Source organism: Pangasianodon hypophthalmus, chromosome 14, assembly GCF_027358585.1.
Source record: "Pangasianodon hypophthalmus isolate fPanHyp1 chromosome 14, fPanHyp1.pri, whole genome shotgun sequence".
Lineage (NCBI taxonomy): Eukaryota > Metazoa > Chordata > Actinopteri > Siluriformes > Pangasiidae > Pangasianodon > Pangasianodon hypophthalmus.
In genome coordinates this window covers 11,350,644-11,373,480 of record NC_069723.1, presented here as the reverse complement: position 1 = coordinate 11,373,480, position 22,837 = coordinate 11,350,644, and the positions used below count along the sequence as shown (strand labels likewise).

General features: G+C 39.3%; 2 protein-coding genes across 3 annotated transcripts in view; both read left to right on the top strand.

Moving 5' to 3' along the window:
- The window catches only part of pafah1b1a (platelet-activating factor acetylhydrolase 1b, regulatory subunit 1a), a 29,036-nt gene extending 15,617 nt beyond the window's left edge, over positions 1–13,419 (top strand). For both annotated transcript variants that reach the window (XM_026924338.3, XM_026924340.3), the window contains exons 4-11: positions 1,352–1,426; positions 1,589–1,795; positions 2,735–2,903; positions 4,262–4,364; positions 4,572–4,800; positions 7,956–8,057; positions 9,372–9,528; positions 10,122–13,419. In XM_026924338.3, the coding sequence (XP_026780139.2) occupies positions 1,352–1,426; positions 1,589–1,795; positions 2,735–2,903; positions 4,262–4,364; positions 4,572–4,800; positions 7,956–8,057; positions 9,372–9,528; positions 10,122–10,195 (1,116 nt within the window). In that variant the 3' untranslated portion in view covers positions 10,196–13,419. The remainder of the gene's footprint in view (positions 1–1,351; positions 1,427–1,588; positions 1,796–2,734; positions 2,904–4,261; positions 4,365–4,571; positions 4,801–7,955; positions 8,058–9,371; positions 9,529–10,121) is intronic.
- Positions 13,420–13,883: 464 nt separating this feature from the next.
- Positions 13,884–22,837, top strand: part of mettl16 (methyltransferase 16, N6-methyladenosin) — a 34,927-nt gene continuing 25,973 nt past the window's right edge. Inside the window, exons 1-2 of the mRNA XM_026923959.3 lie at positions 13,884–14,152; positions 14,545–14,674. Coding sequence (XP_026779760.1) covers positions 14,547–14,674 — 128 coding nt within the window. The 5' untranslated portion in view covers positions 13,884–14,152; positions 14,545–14,546. The remainder of the gene's footprint in view (positions 14,153–14,544; positions 14,675–22,837) is intronic.

The window sequence follows — 22,837 nt, the reverse complement described above, 5'->3', positions numbered from 1 at the left end:
TGTTTTCAGACTTTGTTAGCAGCGAATGGCAGCATATTTAGCATATTGGCTTAACTACGCTTGATTCAAGATACCCAAACCTTTTGTTTGGAACAGTATCCTCTGTTCCAAACAAAGGTTTGAATGTCTTAAGTCGAGTGCAGTTAAGCCCAAAATGCAAAATATGCTTCCATTTGGTGCTAATATGAGCAGATGACGGTTCACATTCGCGCTTAGGCCTCCTGGTGCTGCGTGATCAGGCTGCATCCGTTGGCTATGTTGGTGTAGGTTAGACTGGAAAATAGAAACCAAAATTTATTGAATATAAAAACCCTATGATTAATGTTATTGAGCAAAAATTTGTTGCAGTATAAGAGATATAATGAGATATAAAGTATTTCATATATATATAACATATTAGTTTTTTAGCAGTAGTAGTTAGTATATTATAATATATATATATTGTGTGTGTGTGTGCCCTTATGTACATCTTTCTCTGCCATGTGTGCTTGCTTTGTTCATCAGAAATGAAAGCCTTGTTCTTGCACATGAAAAGGCAAACATAGATACTAATGTTCTACTGTATCAGTGGCTAGAATCACACCATAATACACATTACTCCTCACAAAGCGAGACATTAATATGCACTCTTCTCTTCACAAACAGAGCCTCCTTGTAGCCACCAGCTCAGATTACAGCCATTCATGTGCAAGGACACACACAGACATGTATTAAGGGGAATATAAATAAATCATGTTTCTTTTCATACTGCAAGTCAGTACCTAACACAGTTTATACTGTGTTTAAAACTTTACATTCAATGGGTGATTAATGCAGTTATTGAAATTTTTATTCTTAATCTCATTTGATATTCAACTGCAGAAAAACCTAGATAAGTGTAATAGTAAAAGTACATCTGTCTTTACATATTTACTTGAGTAAGATTAAAACATTTTCCCCATTAGAACTAGTTTTACAAGTTCAGTTTGTTTAAAAAAAAAATAAAATAAAAAATCCACCGCTGCTTGGCAATGACAGAGATTCCCCCTCCTTATGTCTCAGTTTAAGAATTTAAAAATACTTTTACTCTGTCAGCTTGATGAAATCATCAAGTCAGACGTGATACCAGGGATCATGAATTCATGTTCACGGTACACGCTATAACTGTAATCTCAGTGAGCTGTCTTGGTCCATAGGAGATTAACTCATGTGAAGGGATTTAGAGGAATTGACAGTTGCCTGGGGGTGATGGGTGTATAGTTACGATTAGTGTGTATCCAGAGGCTGTTTTTCCTCATATGATTGCAATAATGATTTGCAAAATACATTACTCTGTTTGGGTCTCATGTTTCTTGCTTCTTTTTCTCATTAGAATGAAGAATTGGATAAGAAGTATGCTGGCCTTTTGGAAAAGAAATGGACTTCAGTCATCAGATTACAGAAGAAGGTCTGTACATATCCTGTATAAAGCAAAGAAGCATATGCTATAATGTAAATTGTAAATGGTAATATTCAACCATCACTCAGGACAAAAGCACAAAGTATAGTTTTAAGACCCTTAAGATCACTAATTTCCTTCCATTTTCCTTATTATATGGATTCCCTTAAGGTGATGGAGTTAGAATCAAAGTTGAATGAAGCAAAAGAGGAGATCACTTTAGGAGGACCTATAGGACAGAAACGAGACCCCAAAGAATGGATCCCCCGCCCCCCTGAGAGATATGCCCTCAGTGGCCACAGGAGTCCTGTCACCAAGGTCATCTTCCACCCGGTCTTCAGCGTCATGGTGTCTGCCTCAGAGGATGCTACAATAAAGGTGGGCTGTCTTTGTTGACTGTTTAATAACTGCACAGTTTTGGTTCTCTCTCATTTCTTTTTGACACAAGGCTTAAATGAATTAAAATGAATACAATTTGCAGTACACAGAAAGCAGTGGTTGTTCTTGGAGAATTATTTCGCATCTAGAGTTTTGCTCTCGACGTTCAAGCTGGTCATTTACAGCCCGTCTTATTTAGGCTCCATTGATGTCAGTTCAGTGTCTTGCCATTCCTGAGAGTGTTAGATGTGATTGAGAATTTTGTTCTCAGACTCCTCCTGTGACACTCAAGCATCTTGAATGCCTATTTTCTCTGTCTAAAATACAAGTGAGTCTGGCAGTGTTTCCCTGGCAATGGTGAGATCTATGGTAAAATATGTGCCCCACTTCCACCAGCTTGGCATCAACAGCAGAACTCTGTAGCTCTGCTTACAGCTCCAGCACTGACTCCAAACACACTGTTACATAATTGTAGCTGCTTATTATTTTGCTATTTTAAAGAGTGGAAGGAGCTGTTTTATGACTGATTTATACAATTCAGTTAAAAACTACTGGTGCTGTTCTCTTTTAGAGATTGTGCTTGCCTTTCAACCAATTCATCTTCCGCCACAGCGCAGCTTTGGTCACATACCCAAGCAGACTATGTCCCTTCTGCTCACTTTTTTTTGTTTTTTGTAAAAAGACTCACCATTCTTGGTCATAACCTTGCCTGCATCATTTAAACACTCTTTTAAATCCAAGGATTTAAGATTGTCTGCTGTACATGTGGTCACAGCAGGCTTTGTTTGCATGCTTGCTTTGTCTCACTAGTGAGTGCAGTTTAGGTAGACGCAAAGGAAGACAGGCAGATAACCAGGTGGTGGGCGTCTGTCATTTTTATTCAAAGCTGAGCACTCAGTACACCAGCGAAACTGAAATCATGTCATTCTTTTTCCCCAGGTATGGGATTATGAGACTGGAGACTTTGAACGTACCCTGAAAGGCCATACAGACTCTGTGCAGGACATCTCCTTTGACCAGACTGGAAAGCTGCTGGCTTCCTGCTCAGCAGACATGACTATTAAACTCTGGGACTTCCAAGGCTTTGAGTGCATCAGGACCATGCATGGTGAGCAAAGTGCTCTTAAGCAGAAGTATGGAATAGCTGAATCTGAACATTTTCACATGTAGGTTATGAACATGCTGCTTGGACTGAAAGTCGTGTTCCATAGGGGAATGGGGTATTGAGGGGAAGGTGTTACATGATTCTCATTAGCACCATCATTTGTTCTTAAGTTTGTAAGTGAAGAATTCAGTATAATATGAGCCACTCCATATTACACTGAATTGCTTTTTTTTTCCTGTAACATTACAGTTCAGTTTATCTACAGGGTATTACTGCTTACTGAAGTATAGTTAATTCAGGCTTGAAAATCAGTCCTTTCAGGTCTTCAGTCCCAGTCTGAAACATTATAGTCCCTTTTTTTTCCCTCCATGAACGTGAAGTGTGCTGTCCTTGCTCGCTTAGACCTTAAACACTACCCTCTTTCATATTCCAATTGCTTGGTAAATTACCGTCGCATATCTGGTAATATGAGCCCGCAGGCTACACAGACAGGTGAAGACAACAGAAATGGATGAAAATTGCATTCATTTCATCTAGCTGCATGCTGGATCACACCAGAATTTTGTTTGTCACTTGTGGTGGATGAAGAGCAAATGAGTAGCATAGAGTGAAAATTAAACCAGCTTTTTTTTTTTTTTTTTTTTTTTTTTTAAATCCCTGTCAAAATTTGTAAATCCTCAGTGGTACTAATCCAAATAGCAACAGCTTTTATGTTCAAATCTGCGGCCTTGTAATTTACACACTGTCAGTTAAACTGGCACATTGCCCTCAGACTTGCAAACCGTGCCGATTGAAGAAAGCATTGTAGGAACCCCGCCCACTTCCCCCTCCACTCAATCTGTCTCTCCCTCTCCTGGCTGGGTGCAAAATGACTCTCACTCTCTCTATCTCTCTCGCCACCCCCTCCTCCAGGTAGGAGATTAGGAGATTTGCACGGCAGTTTAATTATCCTTCCTAGGACAAGATAATGTTCTGTGGGGCTTTCTCCATATTTAACCCTCTTTTTCTCAGCTACTTATTTTCAGCATGTGTTTAGTAGCTTTAAATGATGCAGTTACCTTTTATTCCTTTTGATATTCTTTTGAGGACAAAGCCACCCAAGGCAAATTGGCTGTCGCTTTCCTTTTATGGTATTGCCTAATGTGTTTTAACATTTTGTCATGGTGGCAATTAAAAAGCCATTATTAAGTTCTGCTGGAACAATCCAATTTGCATGGTAAAAATGTGGGTAGAATTACTGCTGAAGATTTAACTGCACAAAGAACACAATATTCAGTATCTTAATACAGAGGTCTGATGTGATTGTGTGTTTATAAATTATAGAAATTCATCTCATAACCCCTTTGTCTGTTTTATTTTAGGGCATGACCATAATGTTTCATCTGTAGCTATAATGCCCAATGGAGATCATATAGTATCTGCTTCTAGGGATAAAACCATTAAAATGTGGGAAGTGGCCACTGGGTAAGTATTGTTAGTAACTGTAGCTGTTTAAAATGACTATATCATGCTTTTATTTCTTTAGTGCTCTATGAGTTCTGCAGCTATCAGAGCACACATTTCTCTTCAGAATGCATAGCTGAGATACTGTTTTAATTTAGAACTGTAAAACTGTTTCTTTCCCCTAAATATCTTATGGCTGTGGATGAAAATTTTCCACCTGCCCTATAGATACTGTGTGAAGACGTTTACTGGCCACAGAGAGTGGGTGCGTATGGTACGGCCCAACCAAGACGGCTCCCTGATTGCCAGTTGCTCTAATGACCAAACGGTGCGTGTGTGGGTGGTGGCTACGAAGGAGTGCAAGGCCGAACTGAGGGAACACGAGCACGTAGTGGAGTGTATCTCATGGGCTCCTGAAAGTGCCAGTCCCACTATATTGGAGGCCACTGGCTCTGAGGTGAGAACAGCTACACAAGCACTGGAAGATCTGTGGTTGCTTAATGAGGCGGCATGAAGTCCAGTGGCTGATTAAAACCAAAACAGTGCTTTTAACCATGCTTCTGCTGAAATAGACTACTATGGCAGGCTTTTTTTTTTTTTTTTTGCACTGAGAGTGAAGATCGCCTTAAAAACTGCCACACCATAAAAAAGAATTAGACTGTGAAATGGAATTGGAAAGATTAACACTTGATTGCCTGAGGAATGTGATTAAACGAGTTTGATTCTAACCAGTCTCATGATCAACCATATCCAATTTCCAATTTATCAGATGCAACATTTGCCCACACAGCATGTGTTTCCTTAAGGCAGCTTTAGTACAATGACTTTCAGTTGTAATCGCAAAAAGGGAACTTCCTATCCTTCCCTCCAGCTAAAATAAAAACTTTCAAAGAGTTTTTGGCCCTGCCAAACCTGTTCAACTAGAATAGTTGTGGGATTTCTTGACATCAGTTACACTATCAGAGCTGATAATAATGCAGCCCAGTGTTACTGTAATGGTTTCTTTACATAATACACATGCTTGTGTAAACATGTTCATCTTTTTCCTTTAGAGTAGGCATTTTAACTTGATTGTCTTTCTCTGTTTTCAGCTCTGTGTATGTGTGTGTGTATGCGGGTTTGTGTTTTATATATACAGTCTATACAGTCAGGTCCATAAATATTGGGACAGTGACACAGTTTTGGTAATTTTGCCTCTGTACACCACCGCAGTGGATTTGAAATGAAGCAGTCAAGATGTGACTGAAGCATAGACTTTCAGCTTTAATTCAAGGGGTTTAACAAAAATATTGCATTAACCGTTTAGGAATTACAGCCATTTTTTACAGAGTTCCTCCATTTTCACAGGCTCAAAAGTAATGGGACAATTGACTGATAAGCAGTTTCATGGCCAGCTGTGGCCTGTTTCCTCCTTATATCATGATAAATTAAGGAGATAAAAGGTCTGGAGCTGATTCCAAGTGTTGAATTTGCATTTGGTAGCTGTTCATGGGAACTCTCAATATGCCGTCCAAAGAGGTGTTGATGCAAGTGAAGGAGGCCATCATTAGGCTGAAAAACCAAAACAGACCTATCAGAGAGATAGCAGAAACTTTAGGAGGGCCAAATCAACAATTTGGTACATTCTTAAAAAGAATGAATGCACTGGCGAGCTCAGCAACACCAAAAGGCCTGGGAGACCACAGAAAACAACTAAAGTGGATGATTGCAGAATTCTTTTCTTATTGAAGAACAATCCCTTCACAACATCTAGCCAAGTCAGGAACACTCTGGAGGAGGTAGGCCTATCATTGTCAAAGTCTACAATCAAGAGCCACCTTCATGAATGTAAGTACAGACGGTTTACCTCAAGATGCAAACCGCTGGTAACACTCAAGAACACAAAGACCAGATTAGACTTTGCTAAAAAACCTCTAAAAAAAGCCTGACCAGTTCTGATGCAAGATTAACTTGTACCAGAATGATGGGAAGAGAAAAGTATGGAGAAGGAAAGGAAGGGCTCATGATCCAAAGCATACCACATCATCCGTCAAACATGTGGAGGCAGTGTTATGGCATGGGCATGTTTGGCTGCCAATGGAACTGGGTCACTGGGGTTTATTGATAATGTGACTGTTGATAGAAGTAGCAGGATGAATTCTGAAGTGTACAGAGCTACACTTTCTGCTCAGATTCAGTCAAATGCTGCAAAACTGATAGGACAGCGCTTCACAGTACAGATGGATAACAACCCAAAACATACTGTGAAAGCAGCCCAAGAGCTTGGAAATTAAATGTTCTTAAATGGCCGAGTCAGTCACCTGACCTCAACCCAACTGAGCTGCTTTTCACTTACTGAAGACAAATCTGAAGGCAGAATGACCCACAAACAAGCAGCAACTGAAGATGGCTGCAGTAAAGGCCTGGCAAATCATCTCAAGGGAGGAAACTCAGCATTTGGTGATGTCCATGGGGTCCAGACTTCAGGTAGTCATTGACTGAAGGATTTACCTCCAAGTAATAAAAATAAACCTAATATTTATGATGATATTAGTTTGTCCCATTACTTTTGAGCCTGTGAAAATGGAGGAACTCTGTAAAAAATGGCTGTAATTCCTAAACGGTTAATATTTTTGTTAAACCCCTTGAATTAAAGCTGAAAGTCTATGCTTCAGTCACATCTTGACTGCTTCATTTCAAATCCACTGCGGTGGTGTACAGAGGCAAAATTACCAAAACTGTGTCACTGTCCCAATATTTATGGACCTGACTGTGTGTGTGTGTGTGTGTGTGTATGTATATATATATATATATATATATATATATATATACACATACACATAACGTGTGTGTGTGTGTATGTGTGTATGTGTATGTGTGTGTGTGTATATATATATATATATATACATACACACACACACGTTATGCGTATATAACTTCATGTGAAAGAAATGCAAAAAAGAAATATTTAATATTGTGATAAAAGATTCCTAGATTAGACTGCTTCAGAATCACTACTAAATATTTAACAGGCACAGTAAACCACACAGTTCTTAATTTAGAAAAGGGTTTAATGAATGTTTAGTAGTTAGACTGGCATTAACATTGGCTATTTAGGGAGAATTTATTTATTTATTTTTTTTAAGGATGTTGTGGGTAACATTAGGAAAAGTATCATCAAAAATTAACAAGTAGACCCAACAAGAAGAGCCATTAACAAACACATCCTACATATTGTGCAGCTATAAAATGTCTTTAGAATAACAGGAGTCATTGCTGCTTTCACACCCAGCTACTTAGCTAATTAGTTTTTTTTTTTTTTTTCTTTTTAAAGAATTACTGCATTCAAGAGCCCTTCACCAAGCACAAGGGGTTAATTGGATAGGTGAATGAACACACTCCTGTTCAAGAGTCAGGCTGTGTAATAATTCTAATTGTAGTCCTTTGCTCTTTGCTTAATGCAGTCTGTCTCGCTGTGTGGATAAGTGGAGGCAAAATCTGCCTGTACACAGCATTAAATTCTACTCAGCCTTTCCTATAGGGACCATTATTATAAAGAGCCCCACACACACACACACACAGTATCAGCTCTGTCACTTTGGTGGGGGCTCATCTCTTTTGTTTGCTTTCCAGACTAAGAAGAGTGGGAAACCTGGACCTTTCCTTCTGTCTGGCTCCAGAGACAAAACTATCAAAATGTGGGATGTCAGCACTGGCATGTGCCTTATGACACTGGTGAGTGAACTAGTGGCATGAACATTGTCTGAACTTTATGTTCACTGTTTGTCAAAAATGAGCATATGCAAAACTGTACTGTCAGTTTTGCTATGTATTAGTTTCATCTTCGCTGAACCTGTACCTGATAAATAATTGATTTGCAGTTATATAATCAAAATCTAAATATTGACAGTTATAGCATGTATAGTAAATAGAGAGGTAATACAGCTGGGGTTTAGTGTGAATGAGTAACTGTAAATCAATGCACAGGTGTGGATCAGCTCATTAGTCCTTTAATCGCGTAATAGGTACAAGGTACCTTCTAGGTACAAGAGGTATCACAAAGCTCTGTCCTAGATGTGGAGTCTTAATGCTTGAATATCATACATTTTTTGAGGCACTGTTTTATTCATTTTGTTTTGAACAAATTCCTTTCCGCATTTGCTCTTATGTAATAAGGATTTGTTTATTTGTTCAGGATGAAAACTTGGCTTACCTAAATTTATAGCTTTAAATCTACAGAATTTGTACTTTTGCCATCTTTGGTATAAAAATGCTATTGCACACTAACCTTTTATAACCTGGGTTGTGCTGCTCTGATGTCCACCATGCAGATGACTCTCACAGCTGCACAATGCACATTAAGTAGTATATCTTAACAGTAAAGATTCCAGTGGTTTAAGTGATACACTGTTTAGAATGGTATTATGCAGTTTGGGACATGGCCCAGTTGTTTGCAACTCGTAGTTGCAAAGTACCTGTGACTGCCTGATCAAGTAGCAGTGCCTGTGTGGTCATTCTGCAGTATCAAATTATTATTTTGTCTTCTGGGAAACATGTACATACCTAATGTTGTTTCTGAAGGGCAGTACTAAATGAAAAAAATAAGACCTTTTAAACAAAATAACAATTTACACCTATCATCCTGTTCAAAAGTTTACATCCCCCGGCTCTTAATGTAGTGTGGCAGTACTAAATAAAAAACAAAATGCATTTTTTATGATCCCTCTTATTTTTTTCTTAAATTATTAACATTTTGCAGATTCAGCAAGGTGTATGTACACTTATGACCCCAACAGTATGAGGTTAAATTTGGGAGTGCCATATGTATATAGGACCAGTGGGCAGGAGCTTGCTTCCACACAGCTGAAGCTGATTCATCAGTTGGACTCATCACAACTTATTTTGATGTTTTATAACGGTTTAATGAATCAAAAGCAGATTCTTTCATACAGCATTCCACGTGCTCAAATCCATGCTTGTTTCTAAGCACCTATTATGAACAAGGGCTTGGTGTTGATGCTATTCGTGATATTTTGTTGTCTTGTGCAGGTTGGCCATGATAACTGGGTGCGTGGGGTGCTCTTCCACCCTGGTGGAAAGTTCATTGTGAGCTGTGCTGATGACAAGACTTTGAGGATCTGGGACTACAAAAACAAGCGTTGCATGAAAACCTTGAGTGCCCATGAACATTTTGTTACCTCTCTGGGTAAGCTTCTGGAGCCACCTTGAATCACTCACTATTGTTTGGCCAGTGATGCTTTTTAAAATGTCTTACTTTTGTTTGAGCAGAGATGCCTCCAGGCAGAATAAAATACATCATCTTTCTGTAAGGATGAAAGATTTGCTAGGAGGCTCACAAGTACGCTGTGTGCTAAGAGTTTGAGATGTGATTGTCCATCTTCCAAGAACAAAGCAGCATCTGGGGGGCTCTTAACTCTCTGGATTTTTTTTTTAGTAGATCAAGGCTAAAGAACTCTCTGGAGATGCTTCACAAACCATTCACCCAGTTCTTATCAGTACATAGCACTCATCTTCTCAAATCTTGGTTGATTGTGATGCTTTTAGGGGGACAAACCTTTTTACATTTTGGTTTCAAGCTCAAAAAAAATGTACCTATTAGGCAAATTAAATTTTCTTATTCATAAGCTGGTATGATGTTATACATGGTTTAAACATTATGCTAAAGTGTGACTGCAATTTCATTTATTTTTACCAAAGAGCAATCATGTTTTTGTCATTATTGACATCTTTTTTTTTTTTTTGGCACACTCTTAATTGAAAGGTCTTATCTGTCCACAGATTTTCACAAGACTGCTCCATTTGTGGTCACTGGGAGTGTAGATCAGGCACTAAAAGTGTGGGAGTGTCGCTGATGTTACCTGCAGGACCTCACGGTTACCACACCCCTTTCACCCCTGACCCATTTCACTCTCCCTTCTCCGTCTCACCTGGATGCACTCGACCGCCATGGTTATGACTCACCTAGCTCTGGTTGAATAACTGTTGTCCTTTTATGTAAATTATTCTGGATGTCAAGCTATTAAATGTTACACACACAAAAAAGTATTCTTGCATGGTAAATCCAAAATTGTATACTGTAAATTTGCATAATGTTGTCTAGAAGTATCATAGGTTTAACCCAGGCTGAACCTTGACTCAGCCTTACCTGCCGAAGGCTTCAACGGATTGGGTTAATGTAGGGCACAATACTGATAATTTAATGACAGTGTCGTTCATATTTGTCTGGGTTTTTTTTGTTTGTTTGTTTGTTTGTTTGTTTTATTTTGTTTGTCTTTTTTTTTTTTTTTTTTTTTTTTTTACTTAGTTTTTTCTTTGTTTATTTTTTTTTTTGTCACTGTCGTGAACTGTTGGTGCCTAGCTTGGTGATATTTTGAGGGGGAAAAAGACAACAAAAAGGAATTCCTATAATTCTCAGATGGAGACTTGTCTATAGGGTTTGTTATCAGATTAATCTGTAGCTTTGTAACATCATTCTGAAGTATGCTTACCATTCTCTTATTGTGGAACTAGATGAAATTTTAACAGCTGCATATACAAATGATTCAAAGCGTTATCTCGAGACATTGGGGAATAAATCTTTGTACACTTGTCATGAAAAGTCCTACTGAGCGCACGCAGAGATATGGCTAAATCTTTCAGATTTGAGAGAAGAACCTCACTTGAAATTTCTTCTGCATCAACTGCATATGGAGCAGCAAAGCCATGTACATAGATTTTGTCCCCTTGTTAGTTTTTGTCCTCAGAAGCACTTCAGAATTAATAATTACCAAAAACGGTGCCTCTGTGGAGCACTTGAATTGGCCACTGGTGCTCTGACAATGTAGTGCTAGTTTGAAGTTATACTAAAATGAATTCAATTACTCTTCTACTCAGTTAATGTGTTCTTGGGTTGTATCGGTGTCTACTCGCCAAGAATCATGTCGATTTAACTTTAAATTATCTTTTTGGGAGATATGATAAGATTTATGCAGAGCAGGTTTTCCTGTACAATGCAGAAGTTACCCACAGTTTGGGCACAGAATATGAACACATGACTTGGGCTCAAAGAGTTTCCCAGTGTTGGGTAGGGGATGTGCAAAGATCTCTGATCTGTTTTTAAATATGTGGGATGTTGGCACCATCCCTGATATCAGTTTAAGTTTGCCACTGTTGGAAGTTCTTCACTGACTGACAGATTAGTGGGGATTTATATTAAGGAATCAAGTGAGATGCTAACAGCAGTTACGCTCATCTGCCTGATGTCCCTATAGAAAGGCTTGATGGTGGTTCCTATTGTAAAGGGGTTTTCACGTGCACAGTAGCTCTCCCTCAATGTGGCACAATCAGCCCATGGAGGAGCAGAGTGCAGGTGACACTGTGAACACGCCACAACAGGAACATGCCACAAATTCATTACTGATGTCTTATGAGCAGCACATTCTCTCCTGTTCATCTTAAGTCTGTGTGGGTAAATGTAAAACATAGACACTATGGGAAATTTATTTAACAAATCCCAAAGTGGAATTAAACCATTCCACATGTTAAAAAAGGAAAGAAACCTGCCTTTGATTTTGGCAGCAAAGCAAAAATGTTTAAAAAGAACAACAAAAAAAAATATCTAACTTGCACATCCCTGCTCTTAGATCTTTAGTCCTTTCAGACTAAAGGTGTAAGCAATTTAAGATTTATTAATATGTGCATAAACCAATATCATTTTAATTTACCCTTTTCATTACAATGCAATTATATAATAAAGAATTCCACTGCTTAACCAGTCTGTTATCTAGAGATTTCCTGTTGTGTACTGGACGTACCTGCTGCTGCTGCTGCTGAAAATCTGATTAGTAACTAGTCTGAGATTTACACCTGTCAATATCGCACTGCTGCATGTAACAGTGCTGATGGTTGAGCTGCCTGGTGGGGGTTTGCGCTGGTCCGCGTATCACTGAATTTACTAATCTCAACCTGTCCTGCAGTGAGAATTTGACGACTTCCAGTGTAAAAAATGGAAGTAAGCCTATATTTTTAAGTATTATAAGTAATGGGGAATTTGTTTTTATTATATAGTACTGTTAAATTTTGAAGGACCGTAAACACAAACACCCTGCCAGATAGATCAGCTGGCATGCTAACTGTGAAGAGTTCAGTATGTGGTTGTAGGCAGGCTGATCTGTTTGTGCTCAAATCTTCTGTATTTCATTTGTGATGGGATTGCAGCAGACTGAGGGAGAATTGCCCACCCCATACAAACACTGCTGATGCCTCCTGTTAAAAAGAGAGAGAGAGGAGTGGGGGCGTGGTATACATGTAGATATTGTACCTTTTTGTGTTGTAGCTGAGTGACTGAGAGAGCAGAAAGGTGTCCCTAGAGTAGTTGGGCATCTTTATGATTCAAAAGGTTAAAACTACACCAAATGGTGTACTATATCAACAAAAACTGTAAACTGGCAAGAAAGCCTAAACCAAAAAAGTAGATATTTGAAGGGAGCGTTTATATTGAACTTCATTTCTGACATAATATCTAGCTAGCTTTTTTTAATACCCTTATATATCTTTGGAAATAATCTAGCTAGACCACCCAAATTGGCATTTTTGTTATTATGAAGTCAATGCTCTACAAAAGAACCCATCCTTAAAAGTGCTAATCCCTCCTGATTGGCAGACTCAAACCTGAAAAGTCTAAACTAAAACGACAACATGAAAAATGGACTTTCAAATATACCTCCTTGTCCTGCCATGGAAAGGTAAAGATTACACAGTTCTTGGACACATTCCTCATTGTGTGAAAGCTTGCTCTGTGGGCATCAAGGGTTCTGCATGCCCTAAGGAAATAATGTTTGAAATTCACCGGGTCCCAAGCAATCCCACTGCTGCACTTGCTGAACGGACTAATGTACAGAATATTTGTAGATTCCTTCTCGTCCAGCTACGAGTTCATCTGTCAGCTCTACTTGCTTTGTAAATAGAGCAGAGGCTTCAGTCTTCACAGCTCTAATGGGACTTTTGCTTTCATGGTATCACTTCACACAGCCAACTGTTAACAATGTATCTGAATGCCATTATTGTTTGCAAAATAATTAAAGAAAAAAAATGCAAATGTTGTCACTCTAATGATGCTTATCATGTGAATGGTGAGTGGAATAATAGTGTGGTCTCAGTGATGGCCCATCTGACATTTTATTGTCCGGACATTTTACTTTCATATTTAAATGTTGTGTAGGTGGGATGGTTTTAGTATGTGCAAAATAAATATCTATAACCAGGCTCACAATAGCTTGATATTAAAAGATGATTAATAGGAGCCAGCAGGAAAGGCACCCAAATGGAAATATAAATTTATCATTTGATAATTGAACCTTCCATAGCTGAACGGTGCCTCTCATGTAGAAAATTCGTATTTCCTTGCAAAGGGCTTTATAACTGAAAAGATATTATTATTATTATTATTATTATTATTATTATTATTAATAGTAGTAGTATTAAACCTACATACCAATATTTATGTTGTGTAGACATTATTTTGGTTTATATTTATATAGAGAGTACTATATATTTATAGCTTTGTCTCAAAATAATAAATTTATATATGATTATAATATAATTATAGTTATAGTAAGCCATTTTGGACGACTTTCACTTAAGAACATCCTTTCAGCTTGACTGCGCGCGTTACGTCATATTTGGGTGCCGGCGCACGTTTATGACTTCATCCCGAACCCGGAAGAAGCAACGTAGAAACAACGTGACTAACTGCAACTGGCACTACAAGAGAGCGATCATCTGTCTGTTTTCCCCAGATTATTAAGAGCATTTACAGAAGGGACTAAACGGTATGCAGCTGCTTGTTTATACGCTCGGTCCCTTGCTGTGCAGGAATGCGTGCTCTCTGGCTTGTTAGCTGTTTATCATCCTGTATACTAGCAGAGACTGATTCCCAAATGGCTCCCTAACCCTTATATAAGTGCACTATGAAATAATGCATAACTTGTACACTCTATCTAGTGCATCAAGTCTAAAAGAAAGTCATTAGGGATCCAGTCATAGTTCTGTTAGGAGTTTCTTCACCATCTTGCTTGCTTCCACAGTCAGACTGTCTCCTGCCACAAATACAAGCTCTTTCTCTTTTTATTATTTCTAAATAAATTGCAGCTGATATCATTCTTTGCTATTAGTCTGCATTGCTGATATAATGTGCTGCACTGTTTATTAACTGTGTCGACAGGAATGGCACTGAACAAATCCATGCATCCTCGAAATCGTTATAAGGACAAACCACCAGACTTTGCATACCTGGCTTCCAAGTATCCGGATTTTCAGAAGCATGTGAAGACTACATTATCCGGCCGGGTGATGTGAGTAAACTCCTCTCCTCCCTGCATCACTGCTCTTCCCAAGTACAGATGCTTAGCCTCTGGGTTACTGAGACCTGGGGATGTTGTTGACACTGCCTACTTAACTTTGTGTGTCAGGTTCAGTTTTGCCAACTCGTTTAAGGGGAAAGTAGGTAATGCATGCTCATACGTCGCTAGAAGTCGCCAGATGACGCCATAGACTAATTTGCATATTCATTTATTCGTCATGATCATTTGCATATCCACACACATGAAGAATGAAGAGTCTGACAGAATAGATAATAAGCAAGGAATAAAACTCATTGTGAAATGTTGGTTATTCCATGATGAGGTGGTGTGATGTGAAGCAGACTTACTGTCAAAAGTGCAAGAGTCTATTTCTAAATATAAAAAATAATGGTTTAGGCCAGTATATGAAGAAAAGTATATGAAGTGGCTGTGAAAACCCCTTTGGAAAACTGACCTCTGGTCGAGAATGCTCGTTCGTGTTTGGATGGGTCAGTTGTCAGTTATTTTATTGACACTCTGTTCTATGCCACTCTAGATCCTGGGGGTGGAGCTTCGTGAACACATGGAGAAATGGGGGATGGGCTTAAGGAGTTAAAAAAAACATTCAAATGTCAAACCCACCTACTTAACCATTAGAGACCTAATCTTGAAAAGTACTCATCTTACCTAAAGCATCTTTAGCACTACAGATTAGATTATGTTCCTGTAACAGCATATCCAAACATGTTTTATTCTCTTTTAACACAGCATTTTGCCAAAGATTACAATTTTTAACCATTTATAGTTACATTTAATGTTGTGGAACATCCACAAGATAGTTCCTGTTATCACTTAAGTTAGAGCAGCTATAAACAGTTGTTCCTTCAACAGCCTCTCTCTCTCTCACCTTCTCTCGCTCGCTCTCTCTGTCTGTTAGAAACCTCTGTCCTGAAGACATTCCTGTTGTGGTAACCCTACTGTCTGTTACAAAGCACTGACACTGGTGACTCCTTCCAATAATGTTAAATAATCATCTCTTCACAGAAACCTTTGCCACAAATCTGTTCAGTATTAGCCTAATATTGTGTAGATTGTCCACCATACAAGTCCCTGTCAGTGAGCTGTTACCATAAAAAAAAAAAAGAAGTGGTAATGAGTAGTTGGGAAATAGACACAAAAGAAATGGTTACAGATGTAATAACTAGTAACTATAGCAAAGAAGTGCACAGGTGGGACAAAGAGTGGTGAGCAGTGATTGACTTTTGGGAACAATGATGATCAGTGATTGGATGATGAGGAACAATGATGGTCAGTGATGCAATGGTGAGGAACAATGATGGTCAGTGATGCAATGGTTGGGAGCAATGGTTATTAGTGATTGATTGTTGGGAACAGTGGTAACCAGTGATTGGTTTTTGGGAACAGTAATGATGAGTGATTGGTGGTTGGGATTAATGATGATCAGTGATTGGTTGTTAGGAACATAGGCTTGTGCAAGCATGACTCAGTCAGGCTTTACACACTTGTGGGTGAGTCAGCTGTACCTGTGCTGTCAACTGGTACAGCCAGCAGCTGTGATGTGAGCCAGCTGTATCGAGTGCAGGACAGTTGCTCACTTCTGTTCAAAAAGTTGTTAGATTTGCTTCTGGGATTTTTACAAAGTCAATAAAGGGTCTAAAAAGGTCACTAATTTGGTGTGTAATTGGAATGTGTGATTGTCTGTGGAGTCTGTGTTTCAGCATCTTCTGTGTGTCTTTTGGATGAGGAATGAAAGCACTATAGTTCTGTTCAGCACACTGGAAAACCCTTTCTGTAATATTTTGAGTAGTAGCTCTGCCTGGAGAAGAGTCCCATGGTAATTCTCTCAGTAGGAATGTTCTGAGGATCTGTGTTATAGTGTGAAAAAAAAAAACTGATTCTGACAAGCAGCGCTTAACTCTGTAAACAGAGGCATTGTTCTTTTTCCCCATTTTTACATTTTTGTATTGAGGGAAATGGCCTGTGCGTATTTCAGCCCTTTGCGTCTTAGCATTTTCATTCTCATCTCTGAGTCATTCGTGTGTTTATTGCTAACCTTGCCAAGAGGTGCACACAGACACCCCCAGTGACTCCAGGGCGGGAGCATTGTAATGATGGGTAGCTTCAGGGCTTTTTAAAAATAGGTCTCCAACCTGGGCAGGCAGAGCGAGGAAGAAAGGAGAGGGTGAGAGTCTCAGAGGGATGGTGTGTATGCATTTGCTGGTGTTTGGTGGTGCTGTAGGCTACAGTCAGCAGGGAAATCTCTCAGACTATAGGCCCAGGCTCAGCTGCCTTTCTTCAGTACCTCTGTCAGTCTGAACCACAGTGTCTGTGTAGCCTTAGGGTTTACACACACACACACACACACACACACACACACACACACACACACACACACACACGCATGTAACCTTGCGCACACACCCAGATTCGGCCCCGGTCATAATGAAGGCTCGTTTTTGTCTAAGCTTTGTGTGAAGAACCTTCTCTTCATATATATGCCTGAATGAAAGTTGGGCTGAAATCTTACCACCACCGAGCATTAGAGTGGCAGCAGAGCACAAAAATTCCTGATCACATTGCGTTAAATCTTCAAGCAGAATCACTAATTGGGATATAAAATATGCAGAACAGCATGGGACTTGCTGTGTGTCCACTCGGATCGTTATGCTCAAGTAAACCCCTCTCAGGGCGTCCCTGCAGTTTGGCTGACATGTTTTTGGGCTGGACATTCAAAAGGAAATTCATGAGTGTTACAGAAGAAAAAATAGTTTAAATTGCTTGGGAAGAGTATGCAGTTATGATGAAACTGACAATTATCGTTATTTGCAGGAATGTTGTAGGTGCAGATGTTAACTGTGATTTAAACTAATTAACAGCTATTTAGAAGTCCTTGTTATTTGTTATGCTTCTTTGTTTACTTTCACTTGAGCACTTAAATATGTGACTGCGCTTGTACAACGTAACTTTTACATTTATGGTATTTAAAAAAATTAGATACAGGAACCAGTGTTGATGCATGTTAATGCACAGATTAAAGTACAGATTACTATTGCATATTTAATGTTCATTTAACATTAGTGTAAGCAGTGTGTAAGATCATTTAACATTAGTGTGTGCAGTGTGTAAGATTTTTGTTAAAAGGGTGGAGAAAAAGTCAATATTTAATCAGGGGAGTATTTGGATGCGAATGTTGTGTGTTAGCTGTTTTGCCATTAGATAGTTAGATAAAAGTGACCAGGCATGAGAGCTTTGTAAAAGCTCTTGGTTTTGTTCTTTCAGCTAGTACACTGTAAATTTTGTCATGCTGATGTGCCCAAGTTTTTTATTCTGTTTAAGCCTTTGTAATAATGAGTAGATGATGATTACTGTATATCCAAACCACAAGCTACAAAGTGATCTGAATGATGACTGTTCAGGAAAAAAACAAGGGAAATTTATTTGACCATCTGGGCGTCAGGACAGAAGAGAGTGTTGATGCTTGTCGTTTCTGGGTGAGGGCAAGTCGTACTTGTGGGTTGAAGGGCTCCAAATTAGGCAGCCTCTAGCCTATAGCAAACTTTCATTATTGTAGCAAAGTGCTGATTACTTGAGTTCACCCCATAAGGAGAAAATTCAGAGCGTTTTTAGATGTACATGCCAAATTCCACAAATGAAATATGGTGCTGTTTTGTTAAAGGAAAAGTCCACCCTGAAGCACAAAAAATATGTTTATATTGAAATATTTATGATAAGCTTCGTGATTCTGGTGCTATGTTGTTGGTTGGTGCTGTACTTTTGCTATTCCTGTGAGAAGTTAAGGATCGTGTGCTGTGCTCGTGTTGCATAGGGGACATTGCTATTGCAGTTATAATAGCGTTTAACAGGAGAAAAATGTCAGGTAAAGGATAATGTTTCGTTGTTCGCTCCTAAAAACAAAAGAACAAGAGCGTCTTTCCTCACTCGCCATTTAGCAGTAATATTCAAAATCAATTTTTTTGCTGAGAAGCAAAGAAGATCATCTGAGAAGATCATCGGGGTCTCTCTTCCCTCCATCGCAGACACTTACACCTCACGCTGCACCCGCAAAGCCACCAGCATTGTGGATGACCCCACACACCCCTCTCACACACTCTTCACCCTCCTGCTGTCTGGCAAATGGTCCCGAAGCATTCGGGCCCTCACGACCAGACTGTGCAACAGTTTCTTCCCCATGCCATCAGACTCCTCAATACTCAGAAACTGGAAAGAACACACACACACACACACACACACACACACACACACACACACACACACACACGCACACACACACAACTGTGCATCCTCCATCCTCTTTGCAATTTTTTGCACATTACATTATGCTACTACAAATATTTATTATACTGTACATAGGCTGCTATTTCTTATGTTTACTCTATTTCAGCAACTTATATTGTTCTCTTTGCACTATTGTCACTGGATTCACTTTCTAATAGAACTGTGTACTGGTCGGCGCTGCACTGGGACTTACTGTGCCCATTGTCTATCCCAGTAGTCATTGTACTGTCTTGCGCTGTCTGCACATGTTTGCACTTGTGCACTTTATGTGTAAATTTATGTAGTCCCTTGTAGTTCTGTGTTGTTCTGTGTTTGTCTTATGTGACACCTTGGTCCTATGTACTAACTGGCTGTATATGGTTGAAATGACAATAAACTCCACTTGACTTGACTTGAAATTGAAGCGTATATGTTTGAGCAGAGTGTACAGATGAGGAAGTAAGAGAGTTGCACAGAATAAAACACTAAAAAGAAAAACATGTGCTGCTGCATCGCTGTCTTTAGGCACAGATGAATTTGCACTGGCGTCACTATCAGAGTCAGTACTGTCAGATGGCATTGTGTGTGATGTAGGAAACCTTCTGCACAATTCAAGATCACATTCATTATAAATATTGATATGGTAGTCCCTCAGCATGGATTTTCCCTTTAAGTCCACTTTATTATAATCTTCTTCAGTCTTTGTCCAGTCACGTCACATCACCTCAGCAGGACCGTTATTATAGCCGGACAAAGAGACGTCTATCAGTGTCTCCTCACAGAAAAAGAAGAAAAGAAAGCTGGACCTTGGAGATGTGCTTTTTCTCTATCTCATCTCACCTCTACTGACATGTGTGCACCTGGAGAGGATGAGCTGAGTGCGTGATCTGCACCCCTGTCTGCCTCCCTATCGTTCTCTCTTTATCTCGCGTCTCAATCTCAGCTGCGCTGTCACGTGCGACTGTATACGCTCCTTTTGAAGGTGCAGCATGAAAAGAATCCCGCGTTGCAGGCCTCTCCTTTGATTCCTTATAATGATGTAGTGGGAGCGCAGACAGCTTCCTGCAATCTGGTGCTGCACTTTAATTGCAGTCAGCTCCAGAATTATTGGCACCCTTTTATTTTAAAAATATATTTGTGCTTTTGTGCTCTATTAGCGTCATCTCTCATTGACCATACAGCATGAGAGGAACTAACCTATAATGAAGAAAATTTTATTTTATGTTTATTGATTTGACATTGCTAGAAATGCATGTTTAGTGCTTTAGTATATGAGTGTCTGAGTTAGACTGTCTACATTCACACCTGGTGATTTGGTACCTGACCTCCTTGAATGTCATGGTAGTTTCTCATGTTTAATGCATGTGTGCTAGAGGAGTGTATCTCTCCTTCCAAGGTGATACATGATCAGAGATCCAAAGTAGAAAAGATACATCTTCAATTCCTAACCATCCAACCTAGTGTGAAGGTAAAAATGAAGGTACTTTCACAGTATATGATGCATATCCATGTTTAGGTTCATGCCAGGAAAATGGTAGTGCTGCATTAAAAAAAAAAAAACAATAGACTACTATGATATCAGTGAAATTTGTATTTAACACCTACAAAAGGAAGTAAAATGAAACATTCAGTCCACAGAAACTATTTTAACACATCGTTGGCTGCTTCTTACTGTAATTAATAATGTAGTCGTCAGTATTATAAAAAGATGATACCTGTGATATCTTAGTGTATTGATTACATTCAATACAATATTACAATACAGTCATTAACTTGCATCATATTTACATACAGGATGACGTTAAATGACATCACTTCTAACGTTCAATATTAGTTAGGGAACTTGCTAGAACATTTCTAAGAGGTTTGCCCTTTATCTTCAGTAATTTATTCAGCCAGTTTAGAAATGCAGTGAACACTGGATGTTTGTTCTTTAATAAGTAGGTGACCCAAAAATCCTGTAGCATACAGTAATGCACACCACTTGGGAATAATGTGGCATTATTGTCTAGATAACGTTATAATGGTACAGACCTAAATACCATCCTGTTCATCATCATAAATCAGAATCAAAAACACTTATTAAAACATATAAAACTTATGAAACCTTTTCCTTGTAACAGCCTGCCAGACGTAGGTCCCGCTGATCTCATACTGAGTATTTGTATCGGGCCTGACACTGGTTTCTAATCTGACATGATGGGATTTCCCACCCATCCCCCTGTTTCTCCCAATTTAATCATTTGCTAATTCTCACTCTCTAGTAAGCTCTTCACTGTCACATGACAGATACCAACTGGGGAGGGTGAAGGCTAACACGTCTTGCTTCCTCTCAGAAGTCAGCCAGCCAGCAGCATCTTTTTGAACTGCTGCTCATGCTACGTCACAGGGCATCTTAACACTCTTGGAGGAAAGAGCTATCGGCCCTCTTCCACATACATGAGCTCACAGATGCCTATGATTGGTTAGTGCTGCTCTGATTGACAGGTGAGAGAGCAATATCATCCCTCCCATCCAGAGACACCACCAGTTTTACTCTCTAGACTCCCAGCCACAGACGGCTGTGAACTCGACAGGATTTGAACTGGTGATCTACTGACATTATGGTGAATGCGTTTTTTGTTGCACCACTCAGGATTTGACATATGTGATTCAGTGACATTGAGTGATATAACACAGCTCTGGTATTTAACATAGTTCACAAATCATTTGTAAAATACAAAGCATTTGTGCCTCACATGACTTGGCAACAGTTTGTTTACTGTGAGAATGTTAGTATCAGATCAATATTCGGGTATGAGCCAATCCTCGGAGCTCTTATATCGATATGAAAATGGAAAAAAGTGGGTTCAGTGTGCTCTAGACCAAATCGATTAAAATATACAATATGTGCATTTTGTTTATTTTTTCAACATTACAAATGCATATCATTAAATGAGGGTATTGTTTATATGATAGAAGCTTCCGGGAGAACTGCTTTACATGCCTCACTCCACTCAGGTGTGGATTTGGCATTTTTCTAGTTTGCTTCCCTTTTGGAGTTTTTTTTTTTTTTTTGCGCATTCTTTTATCACTGTACTTTCGCTCCTGGCAGATGGGACCCTCCTGAACGTGCACATGATGTTGTCTTGTTTGAACCAGCCCACACACATACACAGCTGTACGTCTCGACAGTGCAAGTGAGGAGAAAATAGCATTGTATAAATGCAGATGAATTCAGTGCTCTGGCGGTTTCAGCGTGCGCTGGTGTGTGTGTGTTGGGGTGTGTGTGTGTGGATGCTGAGAGAATGGGGGTGGGAGCTGCTTAAATCCTCCAGGCATCCTTAACAGGTGTGAGTTACCACACACATCCATCATCAACCACTTTTACAGCCAGCAAAACCCTTCTGTCTTTGTTTTTCTGTTTTTCTTTCTCCAAGACAGTCTGTCCTCAAGTCGGTTTTTGTGTTTTGCACAAATAATCAGTCCCTTGTGTATTTGCTTGATTACTATCTTATCAGTTTAAGTCTCTCCTGTTCACACTTAGATTTAGCTGCATGACTTTGATAAGCTTCCTTAAATTTAGCTTAAGTATTTTAAGCAGAGTGGGGTTAATCTGAAGAGACAGCACTTTTCTTCACACACAGACACACACAGACAGGAAACAGGTCTTCTCTCACTTCCCTCTTCATATCTCAGCTGGAGGAGAGAAGGAAGCTCTGTGTGTGTGTGTGTGTGTGTGTGTGTGTGTGTGTGTGTGTGTGTGTGTTGGGATGGAGGGGGGTACAGGATTAGGAAGCTTTAAGCAGACAGGCACTGTCCATCACGGGGGTCCCACCTACCTGGACAGTGTGTCTGGAGAATATAAAAAATTCAGTTGAGTTGACATTTTATTTTGTA